The 18,500-nt window shown below is 45.4% G+C and overlaps 1 protein-coding gene across 3 annotated transcripts in view; it reads right to left on the bottom strand.

Moving 5' to 3' along the window:
- Window positions 1-18,500, bottom strand: part of LOC142582302 (uncharacterized) — a 560,510-nt gene that overhangs the window by 8,893 nt on the left and 533,117 nt on the right. For all 3 annotated transcript variants that reach the window (XM_075691856.1, XM_075691858.1, XM_075691857.1), the window contains exons 18-20: window positions 10,630-10,749; window positions 7,995-8,252; window positions 1,001-1,262 (exon numbers count right to left, since the gene is read on the bottom strand). In XM_075691856.1, the coding sequence (XP_075547971.1) occupies window positions 1,032-1,262; window positions 7,995-8,252; window positions 10,630-10,749 (609 nt within the window). In that variant the 3' untranslated portion in view covers window positions 1,001-1,031. The remainder of the gene's footprint in view (window positions 1-1,000; window positions 1,263-7,994; window positions 8,253-10,629; window positions 10,750-18,500) is intronic.

Raw genomic sequence — 18,500 nt, 5'->3', positions numbered from 1 at the left:
ATCGTTAATATTGGCAAGTCTGCGGCAATAACGCAGCCATGTCCACTTTGAAGGGGCAGAGACAGCGATGGGCGTGCTTAGCTGCCAGTGACAGAAACACATGGCGGGTATGCTGCAGAAATTGTGGCATTTGTCTTCACTACTATGCCAATACGGCGTGTTTCCACTAAGGCTGGGCGAATATCTTAGCTCAGTTACAAGCGTCGGCGTATGAATAGGGTAAACGTATCAGTGTAAACGTGGCTACTATCATTGCCGCTCGCGATTTGTTGCGTGCTCACAAGTGCAGACGAGAAGAATCGAAAGGAATCTTTTTTGCTGTTGTTGTTGACCACAACCATTATAAAGCCTACAACTAATAAAGCCAAGGCAAGTTTGGTTGTAGCTTTTTTTTTTTTCATGGAAGTATGGAAAGTGATGAAAGGAATAAAATGGGGCATCTGCTTAAGAATGTTTGGTGCATCGTTCACGTAGCATTCGACAGCATTCGGCAGATGGTAAGTGCAATCATCATTAGCTAGATTTGGCACACGACATATCGCTGCGGCAAGTTCGGGGTGCGATTATTATACAGGAAAGAAAAAAAAAAATCGAATTTTGACGTCAAAATTCAGAGGTGCGATCATTACGCGAGTGCGACCATTACACAAGTAAATATGGTAATTCACATGTTACAACCATGAGGATGCTAATGTGATCAATAAGGGTGACTGACATCACTGAAGCACCTCCTGAAGCATCTTTGCCAAAGAATTGCTTCTCTTTGTGCCAGTGTTATCTGCAAGGGAACTCTTGAATCACAAAAGTACGAAGGGCAGGCCTCTAATGTATTATAAGCTTGTCAAAGCTACAGGATACCACATAAAGGCACTTGGTTGGAAGTCAGTGCCCAAGGGCTTCTCTTTCACATCAGTACTTAGTTTTGCACAGATACATTGGCAACACAAAATGGTGCGCTGGCTTTACAACTACAGCCCAGTTGTTCATTGAGGTGACCTACCTGCCAAGGCCAATGAAGTGAAGGAGACTGTTCAGTCCTTGAACTTGTGCCTGGAACGGCTAGCAGGCGCGATGTCGGCCTCACTGAGGAATTCAAGGTAGCCTTCAGCACCAGTGAAGATGACATCAACCCATATACGCATGGCCTCAGCCGTGGGCGCCATTAGGTGGAAGGTGCGCTCATATGTCTTGACACAGAATGTCACACGTGGATTGGGACTCTTGACAGAGTGCAAGTGGTCCACATAGACCTCTTCAATGGCCTGCACAAAATGTAAAGTCATCAGAGCAGAAGTAAAAACAATGTGCGCAACACAGTGCAATGTAATAGGCAATCATAAAAGAAGCCCCAAATAGATGCAGAACAGAAAGCAGAGCTATCACGTGACTAAAGAACAACAGCAACATGTGAGCAGAGGCTAATTTTAGCATTTTGTCTGATGTGTAAACTGCAGGCCTTTGTGCAATAAAGCCACATTGCATCAGTCTGTGAAATGGCATGTAAAGTAGCCGATCGATTTTCTAGACCTGGAGGGGGCCAAAAAGTAGTGCGAATAAAAGAACAGCCCGAAAAATTCGCAAGTCACAAAACCAAACTTTATTCCAGCTAAACTGGACTGAAAAAGTCGCAGATGGTCCCTTGTCTTAAATTCCTGCTTTTTGTAATGACGTCTGCTTGCATCTGTGCAAGCGTCATGTTCTCGTTATACACACTAGTCAACAAGAAAGTTGACAATGTCTTGCAGTGATGCTTGCGAGCGGCCAGGGGTGTCGAGACCGATTCGTTTTGCGGCGGTGTGGCCACCTGCCGCACGATCTCGTCATCCGTAAGCTCCGTGCACAACTCTATGTTGTTGTCAATCGCGACAAACTCGTGAAAAGTAACAGCAGCGGGAACGTGTATCCCACTGTTGCACAAATCGGCAATCAGCTTCTCGCTGGTGTCGATGTATTCAGTGGTGCCATTTGCCTCTTCTGTCACGGGCTCTTCAGAGTTGCAAAATCCAACATGGCTAAAACAATTTGCAATCGTCGAAGGCTGAACAGCCTTCCAGGCATCCACTAGCATGTCAAGTGCAGAGAACAGGTTAACAGAGTACGTATTTCTTTTGTCAAAGCACATGAGTGTGCGGCCAAGTAAACAGGCCCGGTAGTGCACCTTGAGGTTTTTAATGACCCCTTGGTCCATTGGCAGGAGCACACTCATTGTATTTGTCGGCGAGAATTCAAGACGAATAGCCTGCAGGTTGTTTACGGCACCATGCGCCCTGCCAGTTGTCTATGACTATTACTACTTGGCTCTTCTGGCGCTCAAACATCCGGTCCAGACGGTGGACATAATCTTCGAACAAGCTTTGTGTAATCCAGGCCTTTGTATTGCTGCTGTACCGCACGGGCAGGCTCGTCACATCCTTAAAGCAGTGCAGGTTTTTCGCCTTCATTATCACTAAAAGGGAAAGCTTCTCAGTGTCAACTGCATTTGCCCCAACCACGACAGTTCCCTCTCCTTACTATGCTTCCCACCAGCACAGGCCTCATTAGTAAGGAAAGTGAATGGTCCGGCAGCATTTTGCAGACTAGGCCTGTCTTGCCACAATTAAAGATATCTGCAGGAGCATACTCTTGTAGCAGAGCCTTCAATTTACTCGTTCGGTAATCCGTGACAGTAGATTGATCCACAGCACAGCTCTCCCCACAAATTTTCTTGAAAGAGACTCCATGCCTTTTCTTAAGCCCATGGATCCACCCATTGGTGAACTTGAAGTCCCGAATGCCCATTTTTTAAGTGAGCATCTTGGCTTTCTGCTTGAGCATGTTGCCCGAAACGGGGAGGTTCTTTGTTAGGACTCCTTTCAATCACAGCTGCAGGGCCTCTTCAAGCTTCGGATGTTGTCCTTTCCGGTAATTTTTTGTAGTTTTGCAGTGCAACTGCTCGACTGCAGACAAGATTTTTTTCTTCGTTTTTTTGCGTAATCAGACAAGGTCTGTTTGGAGATATCAAACTCCTTCACTACATCGACTTGGGTCTGTCCTTGCTCGATAAGCCTGATGATGGTGGCCTTCTTGTCCAGCGTCATGGTCGAATGTTTTCCACGCTTCGACACATTCGGTGGAGGTGGGTGAAGAGCAGGGACCAAGGCGTCAAAAACACGTCAGCGTTGTGCTGAATGAACGGCCGCAAAACACTGAAATAAAATAGCGATGATATGTTGTATGGCAGCTAGTGATGGCAGGCAATGATTTCAATTGCCCTGTACTGGATAAAAGCCGGCGGATCACTGCTGGACAAAAATGGGCACGGCACCACCTACGACAGCAAGGCAAAACTGATGATGATGGTGGTTATCGCTAGCATAACCTGGCATTCATAGGTGATGTCCAAAACTGGCTGTGCATGACTGGTTTCCAGCTCTCAAGATCGCTTCCGCCGCAGGCTACAGGCAAAAGCGTGGCCCTTAAGACTGGTATTTCTTACAACAGGCACCACCATAGCAGGGTGGATTTGGCCTTGCTAATCAAATTACTATACCGATTCAAGCCACTTCACGTCCAATCCAATGCTAGTCAGGTGGCTCAGGATTCAAAATGGCATCCTCCCCGACTCATAGCGCTGGTGTGTCGCGGCAAATTTTGTCTGGAAAATCGTACTTCTGGCTTAATGTTGTCCGAATTTTTGGAGTCCAAAAAATCGGTCGGCTACTGTACAAGAAAAATCTGACCATTGCAACTACAGCAAGCACTCAATTAACTCAGTTGCACTACCTGAACATATGCACAGAGCATTGCATGGCATGTAAATATTAATGTGATGTGGTATTATGTGCAGCATGCGATACTGCACATGTGGCTTTGCAGAACGAATTGTAGAATAGTGATAAGCTAAATTTCTAACAGTAATTGACATCAACAAGCAAGCACTTGCCTCACAGTATGAGAAACGTTCAATGTCACCAATACATGCCTAAGGTGCCGTATGAGATGTGATTAGGTATGTGGTGGGTAAAGGTATGGTTACCATGTCTGAATAGCTTTCTATTCCTTTATCGGTTTCAAGGAAAGCAGTGAAGAGCAACTATGTGGGCGTGTATAAAACATAGTTGTGATATAAAACATAATTCTGGTATTGGCAGCATGTCAGAGTAACATATAGTACATCTAAAGCAAGAACACAGCTGCCTGAAACCCAGCACACAAATAAAGCTTCAGTCAAGAGCCCATCAATGCAGCCTTGCATATCACAACATGGCCGTCACTGCATTCATGTATAGTAGCCGTCAAAAGTTCACAGACCGCACAATCTTAAAAAAGCTAATATTTTTGCAGTCTGGCCATGCAGCTTGGTAGTATTTCAATTTCCAGCCCATACTAGCATATGTGAACTACTTAGTGTAGTACATTTTTGCTCACTAAGATAACAAACTGCTCTGGAATTGAACAAATTCTCTGATCCTGCTGTCTGTAAACTTTTGCCACGGGCTCTACATATACTTCTTTCGCACCTGAGCTTCTAAAAAATGTGTGCTAGGAATGTCACTAAAGGAAGCTGTACTTTCCATTTCATTTCAATGATAGGCTGCCACAGAAGACAAACTAGTATGTACTCTTGTTACTTTTGTCTGTCTGCAAACATAAACAACTCAGATCTCTATACACAGAGCCAGTTTCACTGCAAAGTTGTGTAGCAGCAGTCGCAGTGTGCTTGGCGCTAAAACATTCACTTCGTTGTATGCAAGCAGGTTCTCAGAAAAATGCTTGTGTCAAAGTACTGCAAGGTACGACTGATAAGTGTGATTGCTAAGCCTCTCTGCTATGTAATCGATGAAGCTGTCCAAAGTTCACGCAGGAGTGCTGCAAGAGAGGAAGGACTGCACAGATAAAAGCGAATAGATAAGCGACTGCATGAGACATTTTCTTGCGTACCTAGTGGAGTGGGCTTTCCTAGATTGCTCCGCATCATCATAGCATTAACCTTCAAATCCTTCTTGTTTTCATACTGACGTGCTACTGTAAGGCACATTTGTTTAATCCTTCCTTACAAAGTTGAGAGGCTGACTTTCTGGCATACAACCTCAGTGGTCTGGTGGCTGAGCTTGCCCCATACTTAATGGAAAAGAAAAAAACAATCTTGCATTATATTGTAACATGACATGAAGTGCTTTCATGAATGGTGACAAATGACCCTGCCATTGCCAGGAGCCATCAGCCTGTACATGCAAAAAAGCTACAAAATTTTTTTGTCCTTAGTTCTACCAGGTCGTGATTTACAAGGAAGGTGCAGTAATTGCCTCGCTAACACGGCTATTAGCACAGACAGAGGTAGTGTGGTTGGTTAGGGCCTGCAATAGAACTAGAACCATGACAAAAACGAAACCGACTTATATTTATGACAATGCAACAGAAGTCAAAAGAGTGGCAATCAGCAGAAAACAGAAAAGGAGAATATGCTACCGATCTGTCAGTCATTATAAAGAGAAACCTGTTACTGACTGTTATTCAGTAGAAAAGAAGCAAAAACCAGGACATCTGGCCGTCCCAACTGTAAAGTTAGGACTCTGGAATGTCCCGCTAAATTCAGGATGTTTGACAACCCTGCGTGTGCCTGTGAATAAAGGGGTCTCATAAAGACGGGGCGTGTACATTACTCCTGAAGTGAATAGCATAGCAGACGATGCTCACACTGGAGAGTGCTTTGTGCCGCTTGCCTGTACTACTGCCAATCTCACCAGTTCTTGCCGTTATAAGGCTATGATATTCTACTTGGTGAACGCTCGTGTGAAATTATGAAAAAAATTTATATGGCATACAAAACACATGGACTTCAAGAAAGGAAAGGGACAACACTTGTCCCTGTCATTTTGTGTAGGTTGCATTTTGGTGTGCTGTTTGTGTATGAACATCACCCAATTGCTAGCTCAGGGAAACAGTCCTGCAATGTGTCAGCAATCTTGGGAATTCATGCTCTACTTTGTGCTACCTCCCAAGCAAGAAGGGTAGCACAGAGAAGCTGCCACACTCCAGCAATTTGCAATGAGAGAGCAATGTTAAAAGGTAGTTATTAGTGATTAGCTCTACCAGAAAACCCAATGAAATTGCTAAACTGCAGTTTCTTTAATTTTCAAATGCGATGCAGTTACCTTCTTATTATCGGTGCCCAAGTACTATTTAGTATTTAGCGATTATAAGCTGGACATAGGGTGTCCCAAGAGCTCATACTGAATTTCCAGTGGTGGTGCCATTCCTGTCCTACGTTTATACCATTTTCTTCTTTACAAAAGCTCTCTCTTCACTTAATGCACACACACCTTGAACATTTGCAACAGATTACTTCAGTTTGCCTCCAGTTTCCCTTTAATATGCATATGGTAATTTTATTAACCAACATGTTATTTTGCTTACGGTTACACAGAACATTAACAGTGGCAAAAACTGGCAAGATAGCATCAAGACTCGGTTACTTATTATATATGTGGACAAGTGAAATAGTTGAACAATCTCGCCCTCTACACTTCACAATCCCTTACTGTGCTTTGACCAAACTGATGTACTGAGACAAACAACACAGTAAATTTGACCACAAGTTTTAATGCTGTAGACAAGATACTCCAAGAGGCTCATTTCCATTTCTTTCCCACAATTAAACATGTTAGAAGATACCAAGAGGTCTGCAAATCAGCAGCTTTTTCATTAAACACCGAGTTTCTGCTTTGAGTTACCATAAAAACCGGAATATAGGTCGAACTTTTTTTCAAAATACCACTGTGAAAAGTCGACCCTCGTCTTACATACCGGACATTGGCAGAAAAACTACGGAAGTCTTGCAACAACGGGCGGATGAAGTAAACAGCCGCCTTCGCTATCGCCATCAGCAGCAGCGCGGCATGGCGACATTGTGGCACCGGTATTTTGCGCTTCCATAGTCACCAAGTTATATTGGTTAAAGGCTGCGTTTTTACATTTTGTTTCAAAATGAGCGGAAGCCGACATCAATTCACCGTCGCCTTCAAGAAAAAGGTGACTGAGTACGCGGAAGCCCACGGCAACCTGGCGGCACAGCGCAAACTTGGAGTATCTGAAAAGAGCATTCGGTAGTGGCGGAGGCAGAAGCAACATGTTACAACTTGCAGCAACCAAAAGAACACGTCATTTCATGGGCAGAGCGCAGCGCGGACCGCAGAACTGGGAGACAAGGTTGCGGGGTTCGTCCGGGAGCTGTTTTTAAGATCGCTGCCTGTGGCTGCCGAATGCATCCATTTGAAAGTGGTAGAGATTGCGCGCGCCTCTGGACTGGGCAGCGAGCACTCGTCATCCGACTCTAGTTGGGACGACTCTGATCAAAGGCGTTGCTCTGATTCGGAGTAGTGCTTGCGCAGTTCATGCCCTTCTGTGTACTGTACACCCGGCCAATTTTTTAACAGTATCACGCGACCATCGACCCCATTGTTTGTCAGCACCTATCACCACGGCACAGAGCGGCGAAATAGCGAAAGTAAGCACATGTGTACACATGCGCATATTTCATTTGTTTCGCTGCTCAGCGCCGTTAATAAGGAGCTGACAAGCATGCGGGTCGATGGTCGCGCGATACTGTTAAAAACTTGGCCGGGTGCACATGCGAGCAGCGTTTAAATAAATACTGTCACCATTGTGAAACCGGCTGTGTCGCATTTGTTTCAAGGTAAGGGTGTCTTTCGGTACTTTTGCAATTAAAAAAGATTTTTTTCATTTTTATAATTCGTTAGTTGGGGGGATCGAGCAATAGTCCGGTTTTTACGGTACTTCAGCTACCTGCAATCTTCTTTTACAGCATCCATGAAATGGACGTGTCATATGCACACCCTCCTTGAATAATGTTTTGCCACATATGTTTTGATAAATGAAGATGGTTACAACAAGAGGTGGCCATGGAATTCACACTGGCACGATGTTACTCATACGAAATTCACAGTTGAATTAGCCTGTTGCAGAATCAAGATTCCTTGCACTTGTATCCATACCTGAAATGGCACGCCACCTTTCAGTTTGCTTTCACTCTTGTCGCTGAAGTACACGAGGGCCCGGCGATTACGGTCAAAGACAAACCAGCGCTTCTTCCACGAGCGCCACTTGCCACCCAGCTTGTGCAGATAGCCACGGCAGGAGGATGACGTGAGCTGCACATGTGGGCACAGCTCGACCTGGTGACCCGCAGACTCCACATGCTGCCGCAGGTCGCACTCAGCACCACGGACAGGCAGGTACCGTGTCAGTGGCCTCTGCACATCCAACACAGAAGTGGGCCGCATGATGGACACAGCAGAGTTATGAAATGAGCTGTGTTACAGAATTTCAGTGACTAACTCTGTTACCACATTAAAACCCTTTTGGCGCCATTGTTCCCATTTGGGAACACAACACGTCATTAACTTCTGAAGCCATAGTTACAGAAGTTTTTAAAAAAGTGCTAATATTTGGTAAAACATCTTTAAAAATGCTCAGTGTTATTTTGAATAAAGAAAGTTCTTTTTTAGTTTCATACTTTATGTTATGTGGTGACAACTTCAGAGCAGTTGCATGAACGCGGCGGTTTGCTGCATGGAGCAGTTCTGCAAAAAAAGGTAAGTTTTTAAACTGCCTGGTAAGAATTCCTTACTCTACTTTCTTTTTGAATGTGTTTAGTTTTAGGACGCATGAAATAGAGTAGCTGTTTGCATGGATAAAGCAAAAATGACGACAAATTTCTGCATGTTCCCATTTGGGAATGTTGGTACAAAGTGGGTTAGGTCTGTTCATTGTTGTAACTCTGATGCTATGCCCAATTGCCAGTGTTTCACAGATTTTTGCATGTTCTGATTTTATAGACCCTTTCATGTGACGACCACAAAATGTCATAGTGGTGTGGTGGCTCATAGGCCATGTCAGCATTATGATATTTGAGTTTTATAAACAAACAAATAGATCTATACAGCTGCAGTTGCACAATGTAACAAGCAATACATCAGACCAAGTTCAATGCCAGTATTCCTGAGTGGAATGATGGGTCAATTGGAAAGACAGCATACTTCAGCATAAAGTCAACCATGAACTATCCAGAAACTACTTGTATGTGTTATTTGGCTTCCAGGTTCACCTGCATTTGTAAGAGTACCTTAATTCAGACCACAAACTGTACAGTTAGGACTGCACCATGCCTCATTGCCGGCTACAGAGTGATTCATGTCGCACTTGTAAATACGCATAACAAGCATTCCGGTCAGTTATTTGCTGTTTAGTTGATTCTCCCATAGCTGTTCCTTTACAGAGATCAGGCGTGAAGTCCCAGTTTGTGAACTTCACAAGCTCACTCAATAAAATTCTTCAACTGCTCTACAGCAGCATGCTCTTAGTGATGCCCATTATGCATAAATCCATTGAAATGAAATATTACAATGTACAAGACTAACTACCCCTTATAAAACTTATTTGCTGGATTATCAGTAAATTACTCTTCTACAATACCAAAAGCCACTCTTACCATGTGAAGAGGCTCGGTAAACAGAAAACACGTGAGAACACAAGACGCACCTTGAAGTTTATAGACCAGCTCATCACGACATAATGAATTCTGTGGTGTTTGCTTGAGCATATTAAACTTTTTATTGGTGAAGGCCGAGTAAACTGCATTCTAAAAGAGTCAGACAGAGCTTAGCTATATTCAAGAGCATTTACTAGGTCCCAAATAAGTAAAATACTAAAGAAAAATGCAGTGCAATCTGAATCCATTCTAGCCGCAAGAAACATTTATTTTCTCATTACAGAGTAGCCGCGGATGCACGAAAGCGAGCACCATCTAGTTGTGGCGCAAGAAACACAGCGGCACATATACTCCACTGTGGTTTGTTGGCCTATTCGGCAAGAGAACAGCCAGGCCACAGCCTTGGCCACGAAGCCCGGCAAGGTTCCCAAAAAAAGCTTCACTTAATAATTCGAAATCCATGATGTCATAGCAACGTGCCAGCACTGAGGCTTTGGCATGAAATTCAAGAACTGGTATTTTGACCTTCATTTTCTCTTCTACTAATACACCTATTACTGTGAAATTCACAAAAATAAGAGTTTTGAAACGATACTTTGACAGTATAAACTTAGTGCTCCTCTTTAGTGTCCCCTTTTAAGACTTTTGAAGAATCATTTCAGTTTTCTACAGTGTCAGTAGTCATATTGCTGGCTCGCAAATTTCCCCTTTCAAAACTTAGCTGGTACCTCCTCCAATGCATGTGACTCCTGAAGTATGCAAACGATTATTCCTGCTCCTTTACCCAGGTTTGTGAATGACCAGAATATTTTGGCGAGTTGGTTATACACAGCGGGCGGAGATATTGTATTTAATTCTGTAATGCGAGGGAAGGCACGTGTGAGCATGCCTTCCATCACTATCAAACAAGCAAATTGATTGCATTGGAAAATTTGCACTTTGAAAGTGCACATAGTACCATGTAATGTATACAGGTACCTGTGTTTTCTTGAAATAAACGAGTTAAAGTAGTGCTTCGTATGTCCTGTAGCCCCTTTACATGTGCCTGCTTGTGTCGATGCTAAAAACAAGTTCACTATGAACCACTTGCCCCAAATACCAATCCAACTAAATTCTGCGAAGCAAATCGGCAAGCTTACCTGGGCCTTCTGTTTTTCTCGCCGGCGTATCTCGTGATGTATGGCGTCATCACCTGAACGGGACACCAACCCCGAACGGTCGTCAGAATTCAGTTGCAAATTGCGCTCATGTTGATGCACCTGCACAGAAAGGAAAACAAGTGCTCACATATCCAACCTTGGCTTTTGAACTCTGTACTTGCTCTGTGCTATCGAGACTTGGGAAAACAATGAGTATTTTTTGAGTTGATTGCAAAGCAACTATTAAATGAACACTGATATGACATTTTCAAATTGTCAACTTTTGTTCCTTCAAACAGTAGAAAAAATTCTGGCAAGCACCCGAGGACCTTATATAATTTATTAGAATACTACTTGTTTCATTAAACCAGTCTCATTTTCGGTACCCACGAGAGGGTTGCTTCTTCACTTCATGATGCATTGGCTCACTCCGTAGCTATTGTTGTTGCTGCCACATGCGAAAGCAGCTAAGAGACAGGTGTGCAGCACTTTTATCTACATTTTATGAGCAATGATCTCATACCAAGCCTTATTGCTACACATCAGTGGGCTTAACTCTGTGTCGTGATGTCACAATAATGTTGATGATGCCAGGGCAGCATTTTGAGGTGAACTTTAGCATCAATTTAAAATATCTTAGAAGTGCTTCCTTATGTTCGTACATGCTAAGTGAGATACTTCTATAAGTGGGAAGCATGTGGTAAAGTTCTTGCAACTTAAAAAATATGTGTAAGTGCTCCTTTAGAATCGAGTGCACTGTTTCACACACGTAAGTGAGCCAGTAAAGCAGGCAGCTGTCCTCCCACACAAACACACCCCAAAAGTACTACATAAACAAAATGTACATGCCTTGGCCTTTAATTATTGTTCCTTAATGGAGTCTTATGTATGCACAATGTGCTTACTTGTTATATGTAATCAGCAGACTTGTTGCCCATTCATTGCTGAGGTTGTAAGATCAGACAAACAACAGTGTACATTCTAATTCATACGTAACACTTGTACAGCAAGAAATAATTTATCGTAGTACATTCCTTTTTGCTGATGATACAAAACCAACAAGCACAATTTCTGCATTTGTACTTGTGTTTCTACTTTTAAGCACTAAAAAGAAAAAAGAAGGAAAAAAAAGGGAAAAGAACGGTCACTTTCATTTGCATGATGTATGGTTCAGGGCATGTAACACACGTGTGCACGATTATTAAAAGAGTGAAACTAAAGACACCATGGAGCCCCCAGAAGGAACAGCTATGCTTGAGGCACACACATTGGCTTCAGGAGGCAGTTAGCTTCAATTTGACAAGCTACACAAATCTACATTGCGGCCATATCAGACCTGGCAACCTTCTAACTTGTAATAACTTTATAACTTGGCAACCTTATAATTTGTGTATAACCACACCTGAAGTCAGAAAATGCTACAATTGGGTGCAACATACTAAATACTGTTTTATTACCGAAGGTGCTGACCATTTATTACAGAAACTGCAGGCTTTCTTCTGTAGGAATGCTATGTTCTATAGGTGCACCTGGAATAATCTATGCACAGGCAAACAAATACATTCATGCCATCTATTCACAAGATATTCATGCAACAGTGGCTGAAATTGTGGTTGCTGTTATACGATGGTTCTATACATTGGGTGGTGGTCTGTGCGTAGGCCTGAATAACCAAGTGGGTCTGAAAAATGAAGGGCCTGCATTCACTAAAAAGTTCTTACGCAAGATGTGTTTGTAAGAGCAGATGCCAGCCGACAGCAAAGACATTTATGAATGAGAAGCTTTGAGAGTTTGTCCTGAAAGTCTAAACAATCAGTTGGCGACTGTGTATTCTCTTGCAATAAGTGTGGCGCTAAAATGAACATAAATTAAGAATAGTCACTTTATCGGTGTGCACCACGACTCCTTGCTGGCACTACCACGTTTTACTTAAGCAAGGTACCAGAATTTTCTGTTCTTCGATGGTATCCTAGCACCTTTTCTCATGTTGGCTCCATTTAGGCTTGTCAAATGAAACCTTGCTTACAACCTTCAATTTTTACAACGAAGTCACCAAATAAAACTACGGACGAAGGAAGACGACACGGGAAAACCATGCAGGTGCATGAGCCACCTTCCCGTGCCGTCTTCCTTCGTCCATCGTTTCATTTGGCACCTTCGTTGCAAACATGTATAACCAACTCATCCACCATCACATGCTCAGTGACCTTCAATTGTTTTTCTCATTTACATTCTATTACAAAGCAAAATAATCACTTTTTTCCTTGAGCCTTGGCCGAGAAATACCAAACTTTGGTTCCATTTAGATCGAAGCCTGGTTGCAATGTGTCCAACTTTGACCATATTGTGGCAGTTTTGAAGACTGGTCGTTAAGCCTGCATCTCTTTCTTGACATATTCATTTCAGTTTGAAGTTCTTGAGTTACAATTCAAATGGAGAATTTCAACGTCACACAACATAGCTGACAATGCGTGCACTTAGACTTTTGGCTTATTTGCTTATGTCTTACCATGCAGAAAAATTTTTAAATTCCACTTAATGTTTAACATTCAGCTTGGATTCAGGAAAGCCTGAATAAAATGTTGCACTGCTGTCTATCAAGCTGTTAGGGCACATAGTGGTTATCAGAAAGTATAAAAAATTATTTTATGTGCCTCGTCCGTGTGTAGTGCAGCCATGCGGTCTTCAATGTGCCTCGTCCGTATGTAGTGCAGCCATGTGGTCTTCAATAAAATGCTCGACTTCTGAATATCTTTACCGCACATTTAGTTTGCTCCACAAAATCGAGGGTAAGCACTTTGATTGCTAGCTATACAAAATGCAATTTACACAACGGAGTGCGTGATCAAGAAAGACTGCAAAGTCGTCAACTGCATGCTCTCAGCCATAGGATAAAATTTGGCATCTTAAGTTCATATAACTACGACAGGTGACCAGCACCGAACACCCTCAACAGTCCACCACTGGACACTGTTACCCGCTGTTAGCGCACATAAGTTCTCATTACTGGCTACGTGCACTGTTCTGTGCGGCAGGGGCTTGGCAAGCATTCAGTCGATCTTATTCTTTTATTAAAGCCCGACAGTAACGAATATCACGAAATGCTCCTTTGCGCAAGCGCCGAGCGTCAAAACGACCTTCAAAACACAAGGCATCGAAGCGTATACATGAGGTTGCTTTCCAACATGGCTTGGCGAAACGCACGAGAGTGCGAAGTGCGGCCAAGTTCGCAAAGACATGCATAGGCCATGACCGCGTTCAGTAGGCGCAACGAGACCCGCTGCTAGCGTGGCCCTGCTCTAAGTTTTAAAAGAGTGTAGCACCGCCAGGACCACTCAAGTTCTCGAAATATCGCGCGCACAGCGGACAACAAAGAGGCAGGAGGGCCAGAGGAGTCAAGACACGACACGCACGGAAAGCAGCGGCACGTCATAGAATAAAGAACCAACTTGGCACGTCGTTTGGGAGAGGTGAGACATCACTGCGAAAAGTGGCTCCATCAGCCCCCTCTTCCAGCCCATAAGTAACTTTCCCTGTGGACTTATACTGTTGTGCTGTTGGCTCAGCCGGCATGGCAAAACCAGCAGCGTCTACAGCGGCGTCTGCAGCCACCGAATGAAAGGCGGCGCTCCGCAGCGTGCACTTACCGAAAGGTACAAAACGTGCGGATCTCCGAACATTATGCCTCCGCACCACGCACAGCTGTTCTGCGGCGATCATGGGACAGTGGCGGCCCGGCGCGCGATCAACTACGCTCAGTGCTAACGAACAAACGTCCGCGAGGCCATACCACTCTATGCACTCGCAACACGTCGCTCAGCGTCGCTCGCTCTGACTGGGAACAGTTGATTGAAAGGGGAGAAAGGGATTGTGCTGCCGCTGCTAGCGAAGTTGCAAGCGCTGCAGGCGCAGGGTACGGGCACAGTACGCGGGGCGAGGAGGCGGCGTCGACGAGAGGCGTGCGCGCGTTGCCATGGGATCAGAGGAGAAAGAGACACGCGCAAGTAGTCACCCTCGACGACACCAACCGACCAACCCGCACGAACGCGTGGCGCCATCGGTGAGCGCAATCGCGATCTACGCCCTGCAGACAAGCTGCAATTACTATGGCCTCCGTGAAAGCATGGCAGCACCGTATGTAAGTCTCGGATGCCACGCGGTCGCGACAGCGCCGGAAGAGGGATCGCCACCCGTTTGTGCGCAGGCGCGAGTAAGAGCGGGCGCGAGAGAGAAAATCTAGGCAGGCATCGGCAGGCATCCTCAGCGCGTTGCGTCCTAGCGCGCTGAGACGTTCATTCAAAGGATCGCCCGACGTTTTGTGCGCAGGCGCGACTAAGAGCAGGCTTCAGAGAGAAAATCTGGGGGCTTTTCATGGGGCTTTTGGGCTTTTGCTGCTTGAATATATGACTCTGCCTAGGCACTACGGAGGAGGCCAAGGAGGCTTCTTAGCGTGTGTTGTATGCGTTTGTCCCCTGGACATGACGGCATTGCGTAGTCGGGTCGAGTTTGTTTACGCTCCGACGCTGGCTGCCCGCGCAGTGAGGCAGTGGGCACGGACGCCCCATTTGGTGATCGCCGTGTCTGAAGGTACGTCGGGCAGACTTTCTCGCGCTTGCGGCGCTGGTGCTGAGTAAGTCATGCCAGATTAAACCTTTCTCGCCCTTTACGGCGCTCTACCTTTAAAAAAAAAAAAAAAAGAAACTGAATTTTCCAGTGGAGCAGTAGGGGCCGTGGTAGAGGCCCAGCCTGCTCTCCTGGTGCAGTATCTTCGCTCTTGGCAAGCTTTTCGTATGCTGCTGTCTGCGACTTTTGAGGAGCATTTTTGAGTGGTCCCCTTTGAGAGAAATAAACGCACAGCGCCTTAGCAACCGCGGTTGAACGCCACTGCCCGATATCGCGCCGTGAGGATTACTGGCTTTGCGTCTCGCCCACGTTACGTTAGAGGTTAAGTTAGGTTTAGGATACCTCATGTTACTTTAGGTTAGCGTAAAAGGCGTTAAGGTGGCGCGGCGTATTCTCACATCGGTTACGCCGTGAGGGTTATTGTCTTTAAGTCTCGGCCACGTTTGCTTAGGTTAACGTTAGGTTAGGTTAACGTTCGGTTAGGTTAGCGTAAGAGGCGTTAAGGTAGCGCGACGTATTCTCATAGCGGTTGCAGGGGCGTCGACCGCCACCGAAGGCGTTTCAGCCACTTGCGTTCAAACGCGGCTGCTAAGGCCCTCTGACGTCTAGATTTTCAATATATGCGGCCTGGCTTCTAGTACGGTCCCCACTGCTCTCATGGAAACATATGTGATGTTATTTCCAAGGTACATCGCCGTAAGGCGGGAGGAAGCTATGGTCCGAAACGACTGACTTAGCACGAGCGCCGCAGGTGCGAGACAGTCTGTCCGACACAGCGGTCGCCAAATGTTAATGCCCGCTGCTTCACCGATTTCAACGCGCCGGCAGCGAGCGTCTGAGCGTAAACAAAATCGACCCCACACCGGAATGCCGGCACGCCTAAGGACAAACGCATATAACATGCACAAAGAAACCTCCTCCATAGTGCCTAGGTAGAGTCATATATTCAAAGAGCAAAAGCCCCCAATTTTCTCTCTCGCGCCTGCACACAAACGTCGGGCGTTCCTTCGAATGAACGTCTCATGACGCGCGAGGACGCAACGCGCTGGGGATGCCTGCTACTGAGGCACTTTACGCAGAGTCTTGGTAGAAGTCTTGATGTAGCGTCAGATTCAGAGGCCGTAACAAGCAACGCTAAGAACAAGCCTCCCTGTACAATTGCCGCCGTTCCCATTTTAGTTATACCGCAGTCCACTGAACGCACAGAGCTCTCATGATGGTGTACGTGTCACGCACCACGACGGCCAAGTGATGCAACGTGACAAAATGCACGTGAACACAAATGCGTGAGGCTTAGACAAGAGAGAGAGATAGAGAGAACAAACTATTGGAAGAAAGAAAGAAAAATATTCCAGACACCGCTGACAACCGATATTTAAGGACCCAGTTTTTTTTGTTTTTTTTTTTATGGCGCAACGATAAGCTAACCCTCGGTAGTGATTAAAATACAGTTCGTGCCCAGACTTCTCAACGAAGAGCATAGGGATCGACGCGTGGAAGCCTGTCGTGCAATGAAGGATGCAGCCACAAACGACCCAGTTTTCAAGAAAATCCTCACAGGCGACGAGTCATGGTGCTATGGGTATACGTTCCCGAAAGTAAACGACAGAGGAAATGTAAGTCACCTGGCTAGCGTCGACAGAAAAAAAAAAAAGAAATAAAAAGAAAAGAGAACAAAAGCTCTTTAGGTTAAACTGAACTTGAAGACGATGCTGATCTGCTTTATTGACGCCAAAGGGATCGCACACTAAGGATTCGTCCCTCAAAACCAGACCGTCACAAAAATTCTATTTCGAGGTGCGGCGAAATAGAAGTGCGGCGCGAAAACGCCTGGCCTTGTGGAATTCCGGCGAATGAGTTCTGCCTCGTGACAATGCTCCCGCGCACACGGCTCTCAGTGTTCGCCGATCTTTGGCCTCAGCGCAGACTAGCTTGACCTGCGCGCCCCATTCGCCCACATCTGGCTCCTGCGGACTTCTTCCTTTTCCGTCAGATGAAAAGGGACTTGAAAGGGAAGCGTTTTGCCAATGTTGACGAAGTGAAAAACAATGTCACAACGGCGCTAGCAGGTACAAATGAGGTCGAATTTGCAAGGTGCTTCGAACAATGGAATGAACACCTGGACAAGTGCATTAGTAATAATGGAGAGTACTTTGGTGGATGATTAAAGTTGTATTTGAAAAAAAAAAAGATGTGCATGCTTTTTATCAGGAAATTCCGTCAATTTTTGGGTCCGCCCTCGTATACGACGTCCCCAAATACTATATACGCGTATACTGCCCCATAACGAAACGCAGGCATGTGTTTAGCGCCGCAGAAAGGTCTGGTGGAACTTTGAGCTGTCACAGATCCCAGTAGTTTATATTTAGCCCTGTCACTGTCGGATTGTTTCTACTCGCTCTGCGCTGCAGCGGAAATTGTGGCACGCGGCACTGCACGCCCACACCGAACCGATGCAGCGCTGCGAAAACAAGCGCAATGCCCCGAAAATAACCACTGTCGGAAACGGCATCGCTAATGACCTCGCTATCATTCCGCATCAGCAGTCATCCTTGAGTCTGGTGAACGCTTGAGAGCTCCTTGGTTAGGATGAGGCGCGCGAACTGATGCCAACGGGGCTGTCGAACAATTCGGCGGCAAGGCGCAAGGGTGCACATCCGCCCGACACGAGTCCAGCGGCATCGCAAAGCATTAAAAGACAGAAAGAGAGACAGACAACACGTCCGCTTCTTCATCTACTTAGTGCCGGATGCAAAAAATTGAAAAAGAAAGGGCGCGCGTGCGTGCGTGCGTGCGTGTCATCAGCGACGCCTCATCGCTATTGGACAGGTCAACCATCACGAAGTTTTCATCGTTCACGCGCTCACATTAGCTGAACGTCAAGTGGCGCTGGGCTATCCCCCTTTTACCAAAGACTGCGTTGGTCATTGCGGCAAGATTCAGAAAATTTGTAACTGCAAAAACCTTCGCCAAATCTTTATTGCCCGCCTCTGATCGAACAACAGATGGCGCTCTCACTGGAAAGTGAAAGTATCGCTTACGACACTATGCTGCCGAGTCTACGTAGCTTAACATCTCTTACCCCTTGCCCTTTGATTAATAATGTTGTCACTCACTCGCTCGCTCACCCCACTCAACTTTTACCTTCGCAGATCTTGTCTGGCCCTATCACCTCTATGTCATCTCTGCCACGCAAGTGAATCTACATAATATTTCTTTTTAGTATGTCACCGTTTTGTTATTCAATG

This window comes from Dermacentor variabilis, chromosome 5 (assembly GCF_050947875.1).
Source record: "Dermacentor variabilis isolate Ectoservices chromosome 5, ASM5094787v1, whole genome shotgun sequence".
NCBI lineage: Eukaryota > Metazoa > Arthropoda > Arachnida > Ixodida > Ixodidae > Dermacentor > Dermacentor variabilis.
Note: the sequence above shows the minus strand (reverse complement) of the source record. Positions and strands in the feature narration are given on the sequence as shown.